Source organism: Hippopotamus amphibius, chromosome 9 (genome assembly GCF_030028045.1).
Source record: "Hippopotamus amphibius kiboko isolate mHipAmp2 chromosome 9, mHipAmp2.hap2, whole genome shotgun sequence".
Classification (NCBI taxonomy): Eukaryota; Metazoa; Chordata; class Mammalia; order Artiodactyla; family Hippopotamidae; genus Hippopotamus; species Hippopotamus amphibius.
The window spans coordinates 23,410,634-23,429,840 of NC_080194.1; the positions used below are offsets into that span (position 1 = coordinate 23,410,634).

The window sequence follows — 19,207 nt, forward strand, 5'->3', positions numbered from 1 at the left end:
AACGATACTCTACTTCCAAAGACAAAGAAGCCACAATGAGATGGTAGGAGGGGCACATTGGTGATACAATCAATTCCCATACCCAATGAGTGGGGAAAATAATTGTAACACAGAAATTATCCCACAGGAGTGAATATTCTGAGTGCTACATTAGGCTTCCCAGTATGGGGGTCTGGCCCTAGAGCATTTGACTTTGATGGGCAGTGGGGCTTGATCACAGGAAACCCACAGGACTGGGGGAAACAAACTCCACTCTTGGAGGGTGCACACAAGGTCTTATGTGCACTGGAACCCAGGGGAAAAGGCAACAACTACACAGGAGCCTGGACCAGACCTGCCTGTAGGACTTGGAGGGTGTCCTGAAGGTCACCATTTTGACACCAAGACCTGGACCCACCCAACAGCCCTTGACACAACCCTGCCCTCCAGAGGGATAAGACAAAGCTCCACAGACCAGTGGGGCAGGCAACAGACCCTCCCCCCCAGAAAGCCTCTTAAACAAGCCTCACTCACTAAGGTGCAGAAACCAGAAGCAAGAGGAATTACAACCCTGCAGCCTATGGGGCCACAAACACAGAGTTAGACAAAATGAGACAGCAGAGGAATATGTTCCAGATGAAGGAACAAGATAAACCCCAAACGAACAACTAAGTGAAATGGAGACAGACAATCTACTTGAAAAGGAATTTGGTGTAATGATACTAAAGATTATCCAATATCTTAAGAATGGAGGCACAGACTGAGAAGATATAAGAAATGTTTAACAAAGAGATATAAAGGACAAACAGAGATGAACAACACAGTAGCTGATGAAAAATACACTAGAAGGATTGAGTAGCAGAATAAATGAGGCAGAAGAATGAATAAGTGAGCTGGAAGACAGATTCATGGAAATCAGCCATGGAACAGAATAAAGAAAAAGGAGTGAAAAGAAATGAGGACCATTTAAGAGATCTCTGGGACAACATTAAATGCACCAACATTCAAATTATAGGGGTCCCAGTAGGAGAAGAGAAAAAGGGCCTGAGAAAATATTTGAATAGATAATAGCTGAAAACTTCCCTAACATGGGAAAGGGAATAGTCATCCAATCCAATAAATGCAGAGAGTCCCAAACAGGATAAACCTAAGGAGGAATAGGCTGAGACATATTAATCAAATCGACAAAAATGAAAGAGCAAATATTAAAAGTAACAAGGGAAAAGAAACAACCTACAAGGGAATTCCTGTAAAGTTATCAGCTGATTTTTCAGCAGAAATTTGCACAACAGAAGGGAGTGTCACAAAATATTTAAGTAAGGAAAGAGAAAAACTTAAAACCAAAAATACATTACCCAGCAAGTCTCCCATCCAGATTTGACAGAGAAATCAGAAGTTTTACAACAAATGCTAAAGGAACTTCTCTAGGCAGAAAAGAAAAGGCCACAACTAGAATTGAGAAAATTATGAATGGGAAAGCTCAACAAGAAAGGTAAATATACAGGAAAGGTGGGGAATCACACACACACAAATCTGGTATCAAAACCAGCAATTGTGAGAAAAGGTGAGTATATATATAGTCTATATATATATATATATAGACTGCTTTATCAAAACCTCATAGAAACCACAAACCAAAAATCTGCAATAGATACACACATAAAAAAGAAAAGCAATCCAAACACAACACTAAAGATAGTCATCAAATCACAAGAGAAGAGAACAAAAGATGAAGGGAAGAAAAAAGACCTACAAAAATAAATCCAAAACAATTAACAAAATGGTAATAAAAACACACATATCAGTGAATATCTTAAATGTAAATGGATTAAATGCTCCAACTAAAAGACACAGACTGGCTGAATGGATACAAAAACAAGACCCATGTATATGCTGTCTACAAGAGACCCACTTCAGACCTAGGGACACATACAGACTGAAAGTGAGGAGATGAAAAAAGGTATTCCATGCAAATAGAAATCAAAAGAAAGTTGGAGTATCAATACTCACATCAGACAAAATAGACTTTAAAATAAAGACTGTTAGAAGAGACAGGGAAGGACATTACATAATGATCAAGGGATCAATCCAAGAAGATATAACAATTGTAAGTATATATGCACCCAACATAGGAGCACCGTAAAAGGAGAAATCCATACTAACAGAATAATAGTGAGGGACTTTAACATCCAACTTACATCAATGGACAGATCATTCAGACAGAAAATCAACAACAAAACACAGGCCTTAATGACACATTAGCCCAGATGGACTTAATTGATATTTACATAACATTCTATCCAAAAGCAGCAGAATACACTTCCTTTTCAAGGGTACATGGAACATCCTCCAGGATAGATCACATCTCAGGCCACAAATCAAGCATCAGTAAATTTATGAAAATTGAGATCATATCAAGCATCTTTTCTGACCACAACTCTATGAAATCAGAAATCAACTACAAGAAATATAAAACTGTAAAAAACACAAACACACGGAGGCCAAATAATATGCTACTAAACAACCAGTGGACCGCTGAAGAAATTGAAGAGGAAATAAAAATATACCTGCATGCAAATGAAAATGAAGACATGATGATCCAAAATCTATGGGATGCAGCAAAATTAGTCCTAAGAGGGAAGTTTATAGCAATGCAATCTTATTTAAGGAAACAAGAAAATGCTCCCCCCAATATACCCTAACCTTTCACCTAAAGAAACTAGAGAAAGAAGAACAAACAAAATCCAAAATTAGCAGAAGGAGAGAAATCATAAAGTTCAGAGGAAAAATAAATGAAATAGAGATGAGGAAAAGAATAGAAAAAAATCAATGAAATTATAATCTGGTACTTTTAAAAGACAAACAAAATTGATAAAACTTTAGCCAGACTCAAGGGCTCAAATCAATAACATTACAAATGAAAAAGGAGAAATTACAAAAGACACCATGTAAATACAAATGGTCATAAGAGACCACTACAAGCAAGTATATGCCAAGAAAATGGATAACCTAGAAGAAATGGGATATTATACCTTTCTAAGAATTTGCCCAAGTCTGAAGCAGGAAGAAATAGAAAACATGAGCAGAACAACCACAAGCCCTGAAATTGAAACTGTGATTAAAAAACTCCCAACAAACAGAAGGCCAGGACCGGATGGCTTCACAGGTGAATTCTATCAAACATTTAGGGAAGAGTTAATACCTCCCCTTCTGAAACTATTTCAAAAAGTTGCAGGGGAATGAAAAGTCCCAAACTCATTTTGAGGCCACCATCACCCTGACACCAAAACCAGACAAAATATCACACACACAAACACACACACACACACACACACATAGAAAACTACAGGCCAATATCACTGATGAATATAAACACAAATATCCTCAACCAAATACTAGCAACCTGTATCCAACAATACATTAAAAGGCACATATACCAATATACCATGATCAAGTGGGATTTATCCCAGGGTTGCAAGGATTTTTCAATACCTGCAAATCAATCAGTATGTTACATCACATTAATAAGTTGAAAAATAAAAACAATATGATCATATCAATAGATACAGAAAAAGCTTTCCACAAAATTCAACACCCATTTATGGTTAAAAAAAAAAAAAAAAAAAAAAAACTCCAGAAAGTGGGCATAAAGGGAACTTACCTCAATATAATAAAGGCCATATATGATAAGTCCACAGGTTTTCATACCTGTACTCTGAAAATTCAACAGTGAAAAACTGAAAGCATTTCCTCTAAGATGAAGAAAAAGACAAGGAGGTCCACTCTCACCACCTTTATTCAACATAGTTTTGGAAGTCCTAGCCATATAATCAGAGAATAAAGAAAATAAAAAGAATCTAAAATGGAAAAGAAGTAAAACTGTCACTGTTTGCAGATGAGATGACACTATACATAGAAAATCCTAAAGATACTACCAGAAAAACACTACCACTCATCAATGAATTTGGTATAGTTGCAGGAAACAAAATTAACATTCAGAAATCTATTGCATTTCTATATACTAACAATGAAATATCATAAAGACAAATTAAGGAAGCAATCACATTTGCTATTGCATCAAAAAATAACAAATATAGGAATAAACCTACCTAAGGAGGCAAAAGACCTGTACTCTGAAAACTGTAAGATGCCGATTAAAGAAATTGACAATGACACAAACAGATGGGAAAATGCACCATGTTCTCAGGTTGGAAGAATCAATTTGTCAAAATGAACACATTACCCAAGGTAATCTACAGGCTTAATACAATCCCTATCAAAATACCAATGACATTTTTTGCAGATCTAGAAAAAAATATTTTCAAATGTGTATGAAAACACAAATGACCCCAAATAGCCAAAGCAATCTTGAGAAAGTAAAATGGAACTTGAGGCTTTGAGTCAGGCTGCCTGAATTCAGATTATACTACAAAGTTTATGGAGGCAGCACATCAGAAGTAGTCCTGGACTCTAACTGGGTCCAAGGGTACCACAGTCCATGCCTAGACTCCCATAAGGCATCTGCTCAAGCCCTTCTTGCTCCAACAATTTCTCCTCTAGAATGTGGGTGCCAGTACTGGGAGAAGAAAGAACACACATAGAGGGAATGGAGCCAGCTCATACTCAAACTTCAGGGCTTCTGCTTCAGCAGCTTGGGACCTAATCCCACACTCAATAGGGTGGTGCTGACCACTGAGCAGAGGAGAAGCCCTAGATCACACTTGGCTCTGGCCCTAGCCACATCATCTCCAGACCCACCTCCTACCAATGTGTTAGCTGCCAGCACACTCTGGTGAAAAACATGATGCATGCTCAAGTCAGATCCAGCTCTCCCACTAAAGCCACTGGACACATGTAGACTGTAAAGGGATGCCATCACAGAGGGACACTCCTTCAAATCCCCAATAGGTAACTCTTTCACCTAATTTCATAGAGACAAAGAAAGTTAAGCAAAATGAGAGGACAGAGGAATCTGTTTAAATTGAAAGAACAAGAGAAAATCCTTGAAAAAGAAAAAAAAAAACCAACAAATAAAAAAAGACAAATAATTTACCAGATTGAATTCCAGCATGCTAACTGAAGTATGCAGGAAATAGATGAATACAGTGAGAATTTTAACAAGGAACTAGGAAATATAAAAAGAGTCATTCAAAACTGAAGAAAACCATGCTATAAGGAATTAACAGCAGACTCGGTGAAACGGAAGAACTCACAGTGATCTAGAAGCAGAATAATGGAAATTACCCAATCAGAACAGCAAATAGAAAACAAACATAAAAATGAGAACATTTTAAAGGACATCTGAGACAACATCACATGTTCCAACATTCACATTTTAAGGGTTCCAGAAGGAGAAGAGAGAGAGAAAGGGGTTGAAAATGTATTTGATAAAATTATGGCTGAGAACTTCCCAGTCCTGGAGAAGGAAACAGATATCCAGGTATAGGAAGCAGAGAGGGTTTCAAACAAACGCAAACAGATCCACAGCAAATATATCATAATTAAAATGGCAAAAGTTAAAAATAAAGGGGGAATTCTAAAGGCAGCAAGAGAAAAACAGAGAGTCATATACAAGGGAACCACCATAAGGTTATCAGCCGATTTTTCTTTAGAAACGCTGAATATACTATGTCACTCCCTTCTGGCTTGCAAAGTGCTGAAGGTGAAAAACCTGCAGTCTAGGATACTCTACCCAGCAAGATTATCATTTAGAATAGAAGGAGAGATAAAGAACTTCTTAGATAAGCAAAACTACAAAAGTTCATCAACACTAAACCAACCCTGAAAAAAATGTTAGTCTTCTCTAAGTGGAAAAGAAAAGTTTATTACAAGAAATAAGTATTGATGGGAAAGGAAAAGTCCCACTAGTAAAAGCAAATGTAGATAAAGGCTGAGGATCAACCACTTAAATAAGCTAGTACAAAGATTAAAACACAATTAAAAATTGTAAAATCAACTATATAATAGTAAGATTATTACAAACAAAGATATAAAATATATCAAAATACAAAATATGGGGAATAAAAATGTAGATCTTTTAGAATATGTTTGAATTTAAATGACTACCAGTTTAAAACTAGTAAATATAGGCCAACATATATGAATCCCATGGTAACCACAAATCAAAAACCTACCATTATTACACAAAACTAGAAAGGAACACATACACATCTCTATAAAAAAGTCATCAAACTACAAGGAAAGAAATGAAAAGAAGAAGGAAAAAGAGAATAACTACAAAAACAACCAAGAAACAAGTAACAAAATGACAATAAGTATACATCTATCAAAAATCATTTTAAATGTCAGTTGACAATGCTCCAATGAAGTACATAGAATGACTGTTTGGATAAAAAACAAAACCCTTCTATATTCAGTTTACAGGAGACTCACTTCAGAGGTAGCAACACACAGATTGATTGAAATTTAGGGAATGGAAAAAGATATTTCATGCAAATGGAAATGACAAGAAAACCAGGGTATCAATACTCAGATCAAATACACTACAACAAATCTATAACAAAAGAGAAATGAAATGATATTCTCATGAAGGGATCCATACAAGAAGAGTCTATAACATTCATTAATATATATGCACCTAATACAGGAGCACTAAATATATAAAGCAAATATTAACATATATAAATTTAGAAATTGATAATAATACAATAATGAGTAGGGGACTTACCCCACTTACATCAATGGACAGATCATCCAAACAAAAAAGTCAATTAGCAATCAGTGGTCTTAACATATTAGACCAACTGGACTTAATATTTATATATAGGACCTGCCATCCAAAAACAGCAGAATACACACATTATAGGTAAGTGCTGTGGAATGTTCTCCAGGACAGAGCATATACTAGGCCACAAACAAGCCTCAACAAATTTAAGAGACTAGAAATCAATTACTAGAAGAAAAATGGGCAAAGCACAAACATGTGGAAGCTAAACAGCATGCTACTAAAAAAAAAACAGTGAGTCAATGAAATTAAAGAGGAAATTACAAAATACCTTGATACAAATGAAAATGAAAACACAACCTTCAAAAATCCATGAAATGCAAAAAGGCAGTTCTATAAGGGAAGTTTATAGCAATACAGTTCTACCTCAGGAAACAAGAAAAATCTCCAACAAACAACCTAACCTACCATCTAAAGGCATTAGAAAAAGAAGAACACACAAAACCCAAAGTCAGTAGAATGAAGGAAATGGTAAAGACCAGAGAGGAAGAGAATAGAGACTAAACAAAATAATAGAAAAGATCAATTAAACTAAGATATTTTTTTAAAGATGATAAACACCATTGGTAAGGCTTTAGCCAGACTCATAAGAAAAAAAAAAAAGAATGAGGACCCAAATTAACAGGATAAGAAATAAAAGAGGAGAAATAACAATTGGTATCACAGAGATACAAAAAATAATAAGAGAATACAATGAACAGTTATATGCAAACAAATTGGACAACCTAGAGAAATGGACAAATTTCTAGAAACACAACCCTCAAAGATTGAATCAGGAAGAAACAGACAATGTAAACAGACTTACTAATAGCAGTAAAATTAAATGTATTAAAAAAAAAAAAAACTCCCAGCAAACAAAAGACCAGGACTGGTTGGATTCACAGGGGAATTCTACCAAACATATAAAGAACTAATATCTATCCTTTTCAAACTATTCCAAAAATTGAAGAGGAGGGAATACTTGCAAATTCTTTTAATGAGGTCAGCATTACCCTGATAGCAAAACCAGACAAAGGCAGTACAAAAGAAGAAAATTACAAGCCAATATCTCTGATGAATACAGATGTAAAAATTCTCAACAAAAAGATCATACACCATGATCAAGTAGGATTTATTCCAGGGATGCAAGGATGGTTTGATATTTGAAAAATCAACATGATACACCTCATTAACAAAAGGAAGGATAAAAATCACATGATCATCTCTGTAGATGTAGAAAAGGCATTTAACAAAATTAAACATACCTTCATGATTAAAAAAATCTCATCAAAGTTGGTACACAGCAAATATATCTCAACACAATAAAAGCCATTTATGACAAACACACAACTAAAATCATACTCAGTGGTAGAAAGCTGAAAGCCTTTCCTCTAAATTCAGGAATAAGATAAGGATCCCCATTCTCACCACTTCTATTTTACATAATATTGGAAGTCCTGGACACAGCAATTAGACAAGGAAAAGAAATAAAAGACATCCAAATTGGAAGAATAGAAGTAAATGTCACTATTTGCAGATGACAGAATACTATATAGAGAAAACTCAAAAACCTCCATCAAAACACTATCAGAACTAATAAATGAATTCAGTAAATTTGCAGGATACAAAATTAATATACAGAAATCTGTTGCTTTTCTATACACTAATAATGAATTATCAGAAAGATAGTTTAAAAAACCCCATTTAAAATTACATCAAAAAGGATAAAATACCTAGGAATAAATTTAACCAAGGAGGTGAAAGACATATACTCTTAAAACTATAAAATGTTGATGAAGGACATCGAAGAGGATAAAAAGAAATGGATTGGTATCCTCTGTCCCTGCGTTGGAAGAATTAATATTGTTAAAATATCCCTTCTATCCAAAGCAATACAGATTTAATACAATCCCTATAAAAATATCCATGATATTTCTCACAGAACTAGAACAAATACTCCCCAAATTTATATGTAACCACAAAAGCCTCTCAACTGCCAAAGCGATCTTGTGGGGGAAAAAGAAAAAAAAGAACAAAGCTGCAGCTATCATACTACCTAACTACACTACAAAGCTACAGTAATCAAAAGAGCATGGTACTGGCACAAAAATAGACACATAGATCAGTGGAACACTATAGAGAGCCCAGAAATAAACCCATGCACTTATGATCAATTAATCTATGACAGAGGAGGCAAGAATATACAATGGAGAAAAGACAGTCTTTTTAAGAAGTGGTGCTGGGAAAACTGGACAGCTACATGTCAAAAAATGAAATTAAAATACATACAAAAGCAAACTCAAAATGGATTAAAGACCTCAGTGTCTTTAATAACCATAGAAATTCTAGAAGAAAATATAGGCAAAGCATTCTTTGACATAAATCATAGCAATATATTTTTTTTGGATCTGTCTGCTCAGGCAAAGGAAACAAAAGCAAAAAAGAAAAAAACAAAAAAAACAAAAAATCAAAAGGGGACCTAATTCAAGTTAAAAGCTTTTGCACTGCAAAGGATACCACTGACAAAACAAAAAGATAACCTTGTGAATGGGAGAACAGGATAGAGATCCCAGAAATAAACCCACATACCTGTGGTCAATTAATCTACAACAAAAGAGGATACAATGGAGAAAAGAATATACAAAGGAGAAAAGACAGTCTCTTCAATAAGTGGTGCTGGGAAAAGTGGACAGCTACATGTAAAAGAAAGAAATTAGATCATTGCCATACACAAAAATAAACTCAAAATGGATCAAAGACCTGAATATAAGACCAGACACTGTAAAACTCTTAGAGGAACACACTGGCAGAACACTCTTTGACATAAATTGCAGCAGTATCTTTTTGGATCCACTTCCTAGAGTAATGAAAATAAAAAACAAAAATAAACAAGTAGGACCTAATTAACTTAAAACTTTCCTTTTCAGCAAACGAAACCATAAACAAAATGAAAAGAAAACCCACAGAATGGAAAAAAAATTTGCAAATGAAGCAACCAACAAAGGATTAATCTCTAAAATATACAAATGGCTCATGAAGCTCTATGTCAAAAAAACAAACAACCCAATCAAAAAACAGGCAGAAGATCTAAATAGACATTTATCAAAGAAGACATACAGATGGCCAAGAAGCACATGAAAAGATGCTCAATATCACTAATTATCAGAGACATACAAATCAAAATTGCAATGAGGTATCCCCTCACACTGGTCAGACTGGCCATCATCAAAAAGTCTGCAAACAATAAATGCTGGAGAGGGTGTGGAGAAAAGGGATCCTCCTACACTGTTGATGGGAATGTAAATTGGTACAACCATTATGGAGAATGGTCTGGAGTTTCCTTAAAATACTAATAACAGAGCTACCATATGATCCAGCAATCCCACTTCTGGGCATATATCTGGGGAAAACCATACTTCAAAAATATACGTGCATCCCAGTGTTTACTGCAGCACTATTTATAATAGCCAAGACATGGAAGCAACCTAAATGTCCACTGACAGAGGAATAGATAAAGAATATGTGGTACATTTATACAATGGAATATTACTCATCCATAAAAAAAGAATGAAATAATGCCATTTACAACAACATGGATGGACCCACAGATTATTGTTTTGAGTGAAGTAAGTCAGACAGCTATCACTCATATGTGGAATCCAATTTAAAACAATAATACAAGGGAACTTATTTACAAAACAGAAACCGTCTTATAGATATCAAAAACAAATTTATGGTTACCAAAGGGGAAACGTGGTCGGGAGATAAATCAGGAGCTTGGGATGAACATGCACAGCTTACTATATATAAGTAGATAACCAACAAGGACATACTGTATAGCACAGGGAATTCTACTCAATATTCTGTGATAAACTATAAGAGAAGAGAATCTAAAAAAGAATGAAAATATGTATATGTATAACTGGATCACTTTGCCTTACACCTGAAACTAACACAGCATTGTAAATCAGCTCTACTCCAATAAAATTAAAATTAAAAAACAAATCAACAAAAAATCAAATTGGACCTAATTCAACTTAAAAGCTTTTGCACAGCAAAGGAAACCATTGACAAAACAAAATGATAACCTAGTGAATGGGAGAAAACATCTGCAAATGTTATGACCAATAAGGGGTAGTATGCAAAATATATAGACAGCTCATACAATTCTATTTAAAAATGGCAGAAGACCTGAATAGATATATACAGACATACAGATGGCCAACAGGCACATGGAAAAGATACTCAACATTGCTAATCATCAGAAAAATGCAAGTCAAAACCACAATGAGATACCACCTCATACCTGTTTCAGTGGTTACAATCAAACATACTATAAATGACTACTGTTGGCAAAGATATGAGAAAATTAAACCCTAGTACACTGTTGGTGGGGATGTAAATTGACACAGCAACTATAGAAAATTGTATGGAGCTTCCTCAAAAAAACTAAAAATAGAACTACTATAGGATCCAGCAATTCCTTTCCTGGGTATATATACAAAGAAAGTGAAAACATGAATTCAAGAAGATACATACACCCCAAAGTTCATGGCAGCATTATTTCCAGTAGTGAAGATATGGAAGCAACTATGTGTCTATCAACAGATGAGTGGATAAAGAAGATGTGATATGTATATACAAGGGAAGATTACCTCAGCCATACAAAAAAAAAAAAAAAAAAAAAAGGAAAGAAATTCTGCCATTTGCAATAACATGGATGGAGCTCGAGGGTACTATGCTTAGTGAAATAGGTCAGACAAATGCTCTATGTTATCACTTATATGGGGAATCTAAAAAATAAAACAAGTGAGTATAATAAAACCAAAACAGACTCACAGATATAGACAACAAACTAGTGGTAACTTGTGAGGAGAGAGAAGAGGGGGTACAACATAGGGGTAGGGGATTAAGAGATCTAAACTACTATGTATGAAATAAATAACAAGGTATATATTTTATAGCCATTATTTTGTAACAACTTTAAATGGAGTATAATATATAAAAATGTTGAATCACTATTACACACCTGAAACATAATATTTTCAATCAACTATACTTCAGTAAAATAACAAGACACACGTAATGCAACAACTCACATTTTTCTCTATGGATTCTCTACTACTAAATATTTCTAAGAACAAGAATTCCACACATACAGGAAAGTATTTGTTATTATTAACTGATAAATAAAAATGAACAAAGTGGGGGGAAAATGAAAGGGAAACACAACCTTAGGGCTTGCACAGAAAACTCCTGCCATCAAGAGTACCCTAGACAGGAAGGAATTGATAATGGTGCGGGTAAAGTTCTGAGAGCAAAGCATTTTTATGAGTAGACTGCAGGATTCTAGAAATTTAAGATCTACCCTGGCCCCAGGCACAGGCTGACTCATCCCTGTTCTTCACTCTCAGAGTGAGTGCCATGCTGAGAATGGCAGGGCTATTTTACAGTCAGCTCCTTGCAGAGAGGGTTATTCTCTCCTTATCTGAAGGAAAAGCATGAACCCTTTAGTTTCCCTACTATGGCCACCTTTCTCAGTTTCTGGGCAAAGGCTTATATGAGGCCAGATCAAATGGCCGGTATTCCAGACAGTATTAAACCAAAAAAGTCTTCTACACTTTACCCAACTTCTTTGTTGCCACAGCTATTTGGCCCTGACTTTCATATGACATCGTGGGTGACTGGTTATGGTATCCATTTCCCTAGCCATCTCTGTAATTCCCAGAAAAAAATCAAGATCTGGTTTTGTTCAGGTCTTCAGTGTTATTTTTTGTTTCAGAATGAATGCTTTTCTTTTTAATTCACCCTTCTTTTTAATTAAAAAAATAATAACAAAGTAAAAACAAACCCTCTCAATGAAGCACAGAAATGAAATATGGCCTTTACACCTTTTCTCCTTCTCCCACTGGATTTTCCAGCTCCTCCAGCTGGATCTTCCAGCTCCTCCTCCTCCTCCATTATACTCCATTTAAAGTTTTGTGTGTGTGTGTGTGTGTTTCTGTGTGTGTGTGTGTGTGTGTTTCTATTCATTCTTTATTTTTTAAGAACTTTTATTGAGATGCAATTGACGTACAATAAACTGCATATATTTAAAGTGTACAATTTGATTTTTTTTCTTATTAGTAATGTATACATGGCAATCCCACTCTCCATTTAAAGTTATTACAAAATAATGGCTATATTTTCCTGTGGGGGAGGTGGAGGGAAGGGGGGGGAGGAGGAGGAGGAGGAGGAAAAGGTATAGATACAGGAGTAATTGCAAATCCTGTCTCTTTACTTGTCACTGGCACCTCAATTCTTTCCACTCACGAAAATGGGCAGCTAAGTTTCCAACATGCCACTCTGAAGCTTCTTTATTGCCTACATTATAAGCGCACACGTTGCCACAGAGGCTGAGTGTCTGACATCATCATTCATCAGGACTCATCATTTTACTTCTGTGTTATCTCCCATGTGATCTTACCTCTCTATTGCTCTCACCTTTACTTTCCTAAACCTTTACTTCAGCCTAAGTGAAGTATCTCTGCATTTAGCCTTGATCTCCCCAGTCTGTCTATTATGCTGTCAATCCGACCATGATTAGGCCATGCCAATCCTAAATGAAAAAAATCTCTTATGATTCCTAGAGGCTCACAGGATAAAGTCTAAATTCCAAGGCCTGACTCCATGCCCAGCCTTTACCTCCAGGCTCAACACCGGTTATAACCTTCCCATACTCTTCTTGCTCCTGATGATTATAATCTCATCATCCACTTCATATTTCCTTTAACATATTATGCTTCTGCTTCTTTGTTCTTGCTTTTCCCTCTGTTTGGAATTCACCTTTCCCACATCTCTACTTGGATCTCATCCTTTAAGGTTTTATTCAAAGGTCACCCACTCTGTGAAGTCATTCCCTTATTCTTTTCTGCATCCTCCCAGAATAGAGCATACTTCCCCTTCTGTGTTCCCACAACAAATAAATTGTTCATGATTCTACCGCAGCATGACGGGTGGTTAATTGTGTATCCATTTCCTCATTCATCTTTATGATCTCCAATATAAATGCAACCACTCATAGTAAAATGCTGCATTTCCTAGAAACTAATAAACTTGAGACCTCTCTATCCTTCCATGTAGCACAGATAGAAAATAAAGAGGTGTCCATAAGGTCCTGGACAAATTTATGAAAGGAAAAGCCACAGAGGCTTATCTATGAAAAGAAATTGGGCTGTAACTAAGATTTAAGGATCAAGCCCAGAGAAAGAACCATTTTTCACTCTGGGTTTCTGTGATCTGGATAACGCTGGAGGTACATGGGTTCCAAAGAATTCAGCAATTATTCTGTGCCTAATCAACTAAGTGGTCTAAAGGTGCACAAAATCATTGTCACTGTCAAGGAAGCACATGGCATCTAAACAAAGCCCCAATTCATTTGTGCTAGCCTAGCTTTATCACTGAACTCCATACAGCTGTGGACATGATTCAAGGCCTTTTTTGATTGGCATGAAACATTAGCTAACCTGGTATGTTGATTTTCAAGAGGGAAAGAACTTTGACTTTGCTTCTTTCAACAGTACACCTTGACCCTTTGCTGGCTTGTGCAATTCTGCTCCTGTGATTTGTTTTTATTTGAATTTGAAACATCAAGGGTATGATTAAAAAGCCAGCACTTTATATCTTAACCTCTAAGATAACGTCATCATAATAGTTCATTTTGATGCTTAAGTACTGGAAATATTTCTTATCAAACCAGAATAGAATACTTACAACTGAAAATAATGGAAACAAACAAAGAGGATCACAAATAAGTTCATTTTTTGAGGATGATCTGTAGAATTTGATTCAGGGTTCATAGTTCAGCTCCTAAAGCCAGATCTCCTCCTCCTCCATAACCTCTTGGAAGCTATGCTATTAATGAGTAATTATTTTTTTAAAAAGACTTTTGTAAAGAACTCTGCCCAGTACTTTATTCATAAAGGAGTGCAGTGGTGGTGGAGGCGTATCACATTAACAAAATAAGATGAACAGGAATTGTTCCTTTCCTGTGGCAATGTCAGTCTAATTCCCAGAAGTCTTTGGAGATACTTTAGGAGTTGGAGCATAATAAATCAACTTAGACTGCTTGGATTATTAGCCCAGCCAATTAATGAAGCTTTGGAAAATTTTTAATGATTGGTACGTGTCCTGCTTTATCAGGGGCTTTCAATAAGACAACTGAAAAATAAATTTTGGTTTCATAGTGGTCAAGATTCAACTGAAGTCCTTTGACTGTTCCAAGGACCAGTATCTAGAAAGCCTAAAAAAGGATTTGGGGTCAGGTTGTGAGCCTCCTCAAAGGTTTAGAAAAACAACATCTTCTAGAAAAGAACTAGTAAAGGAATTCATCTTCATTTTGCTGGCCGAATGGAGACTCAATTGCCAACCTCTTCCATAAGCCTTTCTCAACTATTCTAACCCACAACAAGCTTTTCCATATTTCAAAAACTTTTGCTCTGGGAGTTCCCTGACAGTCTAGCGGTCAGGACTCTCAGCTCTCACTGCGGAGGGCCTGGATTCAATCTCTGGTCAGGGAACTAAGATCCTGCAAGCTGTGCAGCACGGCCAAAAACAACAAAAAAAATAAAACAAAACGAAACTGTCTCTGAATCAGTGCCACATGCTTAAATACTGTACTTAATAACTTGAAAACTTTTTGAGGGGATGTCCTACAGAGTCATTAACTTAGTACTAAGTTGAGTGTTGAGCTCGGTCAAGTTGGATTGGATTACTTACTTGGTTTTATAAATATCAACAGATGTCATCTGTACAGTGTTACAGGACATGTAGCAAGATGAGAAAACTATAAAATTTGGGGCAAGCAAGTAGAATTCAAATCTCAGCTTACACATTTATATCTTGTGATATTAAGCACACAGACTCCCTGCCCTAAAACTTAGAAACTCAGTTTCTTCATCTTTCAGAGTTGTGCTATATTAAGTGGCATGCTGTTGCTAAATTATAGGATGCTTGGCATATAGGAGGTGCTTAACAACTGGGGACAATGGACCTAAGTTTAAATGTGGGGAATTAAGTTTACATATAAGGGGAAAAATGGATGTTATGGGGTAATAATCTAAACACCTGGTAATACAGCTTTCCTAAATAGGTGCCCCTAGGTTTGTTGGAAGTGTGACAGACTTCAAGGCAGGTGAATGAAATGGGTGACTTTTCAAGGTTCTCTTCTACTCTGTTTCCAGAAAGCACTCTGAGTTTATCAGGAGACCAGTTCTCTACCAGGTTACTAAGCAAGTAATTTCTCATAGTTCCCATGCCCATAAAGCCAAAGATTAAATAGCCCTGTCCCAACAGACATAAAAATACAATGTAAGAGCTACAGGAAAGCAATATCAAAGGAAAATGAATAGGCAAGATCAACAAAAGAAGAGATAGAGCACAAGGAAATCAAACACTTTAATAGGCCCATTTTGCAAAGCATAAAGCAAAACTAGTTGATGACAGAATTTTACTTTCATAAACATTAAACTCACTACTAAACAACTGAATTAAGGAATAGCCCAGCATTGAGAACGACAAAGAAGACATCATTTACCAGATGGGCTTGTACTATCATTATCATGTATTAAGAACGTATCAGAAGCCCACCTGTCTCTGACCGCTGCAAGCAAGTCTCTGGGCCTTGCTTTTCTGGATGATGTCACCAGAAAAGTGAGCAAGTTTGTGCAGGTGATCATTTCAGGGAAAGAGAAGTTTTAATCAGCAAGGCTGTAAAAATGGGGGATGAGGGCTCATTAAAGCTCTCACCCAACCAACCTTAAAGGCATTGCCGCCTCTCAGTGGGAGGACTAACACTGGCTTCTCTGCCCTGCTCCCCCTGTGTTCAGCAGTCTCTTTGCAACCCTGTACCTCACTTTTCATTCCCAGCAGGTCTGCCTGCCACTCAGCATCATCATTAGCTGTAGTTGGGATTAGAACATGAGAAGCCTTTTCAAGAACCACAGGAGACCCGTGAGTCAACAACCTGGGGGAAAGAGATGAGGAGGGAGAGCAGAGGTGGAGGGAGAGAAAGAACAGTGACAATTTCTACTGCACCACATCAGCCTCACCTTGCAGGAACAGACAGAACACCTGTCTTCCTTCAGAGTCCACACCTGCCCATTGCGCTTCAGTCCTCCTTCATGCGGGCAGTCACCTGAGCAGGAGGGCCCGGAGGGACAGAGGCAGTCGAAGCCGCCTGCCAGGTTGATGCAGGCAGAATCATTCCAACAGGTATGAGTTCTTAAGGCACATTCATCAATGTCTGCAATAAAGAAAGCATGGAGCTTTAGACTCCAGTCAAGATGATTATTAAAAAATGATAATCACTTACAATAGCATTAGTTAACATTATTGAGTGTTTGCCTCGTGCCAAGTACTGTGCCAAGCTGTTCACATGCATTATCTCATCTACTCTGCAAGGCAGCTCTGTGTAGGATAATCTGTTCTTATCTCTATTTGGGAAATAGTGGAGCTGAGGCTCATATAAGTTAAATAACATGTCCACTGTCATACAGCTGATAAGTGGCCAGTCTGGGACTCAAACCCACAGCTGACAGACTCTAATTATTCAATTATCCAGTAGCAACTCTGAACTGGTTTTAGGACATTCTCAAGAACTATACCATCCAGAGGACATAAATACATCTAATTCATTAACAATGTGGCTACATCCCATGGAGATCTGGGTCTCTTAGAAAAGGTGTGACTAGATTAGCCACTGAGTAGGAACGAGTGGGCAATTAGGGCAACCCTGAGCCAATTAGGCTGCCTCCAGGTCCTGGGGCCAAGTTTGAAAGAAAAGGAAATCATTCTTGGAGGGTGCCTTGCCTGATCAAAAACTCACCACCCTAATGGCGAGCAGAATTTTTGCTCACACAAGAAAACATCTCAGAGTTACAGTTAGGATATGACACAAATGCTGATAAAAGACACCATATATTTTGCTGTTTTTCATTGACAGCCAAGTATGGAAGGGAACCATAAATCCAGTAGCCCTCCCTGACATTCAGAGCTCTGGTGAGCTTAACATCTCAAACACATAGATGTCCAGCCCTGTTTGGAGTCCTTTCCCTGCAGACAATCTTTTACTTCACAAGGCAGACAATTCCACCTTTGAATAACTCTCTTAGAAGTGTCTTCCTTAAATTGAAATAACATATATTACCTAGTAACTTCTACTTAGGTACGAGTTCTGAGATCACTCAAGGAAAGTCTACTTGATTTTTCTTGGACAATTTTTAAGGTATTTGAAAACATTAGCCATTTGTCTATCAGCTCATTTGTCTTCTCCACTGCCAAGCCCTTCAAATATCTTTCAGATGACAATGTTGATTTCAAAACATTTTTACGAAAAGTCTGCTATGTACCAGGTTCTTTGCACACTGGTGTTATAAATGTTGCCTTATAAGACACTGTCCTCATGAAGGTGATAAGGAGGGACATGGCAATATATATATATATATATAACTTGGTAGGCTACTGATCGGTAGGCTTGACTTCTATGGTAGGTGAGAACAAGAACAGTATAAATTAACTTACTCTTCAACCTAAAATTCATGCTAAATATGTATAAAATTGTAGGCATTTAAGAATTATGGAACTAAATTACAGAAAAAATAATTTTAAGTGGCATTTCCCTCTAAAGTACTCAAAGCAATAAAGTGCTCAAAGGCTTAATATCAATTTTACTGCTATTATATATGTTTAATATATTATATACATAGTTCAAAATTTTTCAGTTCTTTTTCACAACTCATGTCATATAATTGCAGGATGAAAATAGTTATTTTCAGTTTACAGAAGAAGAAACTAAGTTACAGAGATGGTTAAGTGGTCATACAGCTTGTATCTGTTAGAGCAAAAATTGTATCCTGGGCCTTCTGAAAGGTGCACTAGAGTTCTTTCTACTATACTGTGCCAACTCAAGGTCTAAAGTCTTCTTTCAGCATACTAGAATATTCTGTGGTTTTAGCTACTTTCAACTAATTGGTCCTCTAGACACTGCAGCTCATTTTCAAGGGTAAAATCTTGTATGGATCCTCTTCAGCATTTATAGTTGAAATTCTGAGAATGATATAATTATTCAAAGTTTGCTAGAATTTTAAAACTATTATGACTTAAAAATAATGAGAAACAAATGACCTATCTTCCCTTACTGACTGAATGCACTATGTTGGTGTAAACTTGGCTTCTCTGCCTTGGTTCAAAGTAGCAGATGTTAAGGAATTCCAACAACATTTCTAGAAGCTAGTTCATTAGATTTTGTTTTCTTTGTTCTACCAATTGTAGCCTTAGTCAAGGCATTTAGTTAATGAATAATTATTCCTCCTTTGAAAACTGTGGAAATGATCCCAAATTATGCTATCTAGATTCCAAGTCAACTACAATCAGACCTCAATTACTTCCTTATTATTCCTGGTCAACATATATGACCACATGGTGCTCCCACCTAGAAGCCTCTCTTATCTTCCCAGTCTTCTTCCT

The 19,207-nt window shown here is 36.4% G+C and overlaps 1 protein-coding gene across 3 annotated transcripts in view; it reads right to left on the reverse strand.

Moving 5' to 3' along the window:
• The window catches only part of NELL1 (neural EGFL like 1), an 886,038-nt gene that overhangs the window by 26,414 nt on the left and 840,417 nt on the right, over positions 1-19,207 (reverse strand). For all 3 annotated transcript variants that reach the window (XM_057749117.1, XM_057749116.1, XM_057749114.1), the window contains one exon: positions 16,792-16,985. In XM_057749117.1, coding sequence (XP_057605100.1) covers positions 16,792-16,985 — 194 coding nt within the window. The remainder of the gene's footprint in view (positions 1-16,791; positions 16,986-19,207) is intronic.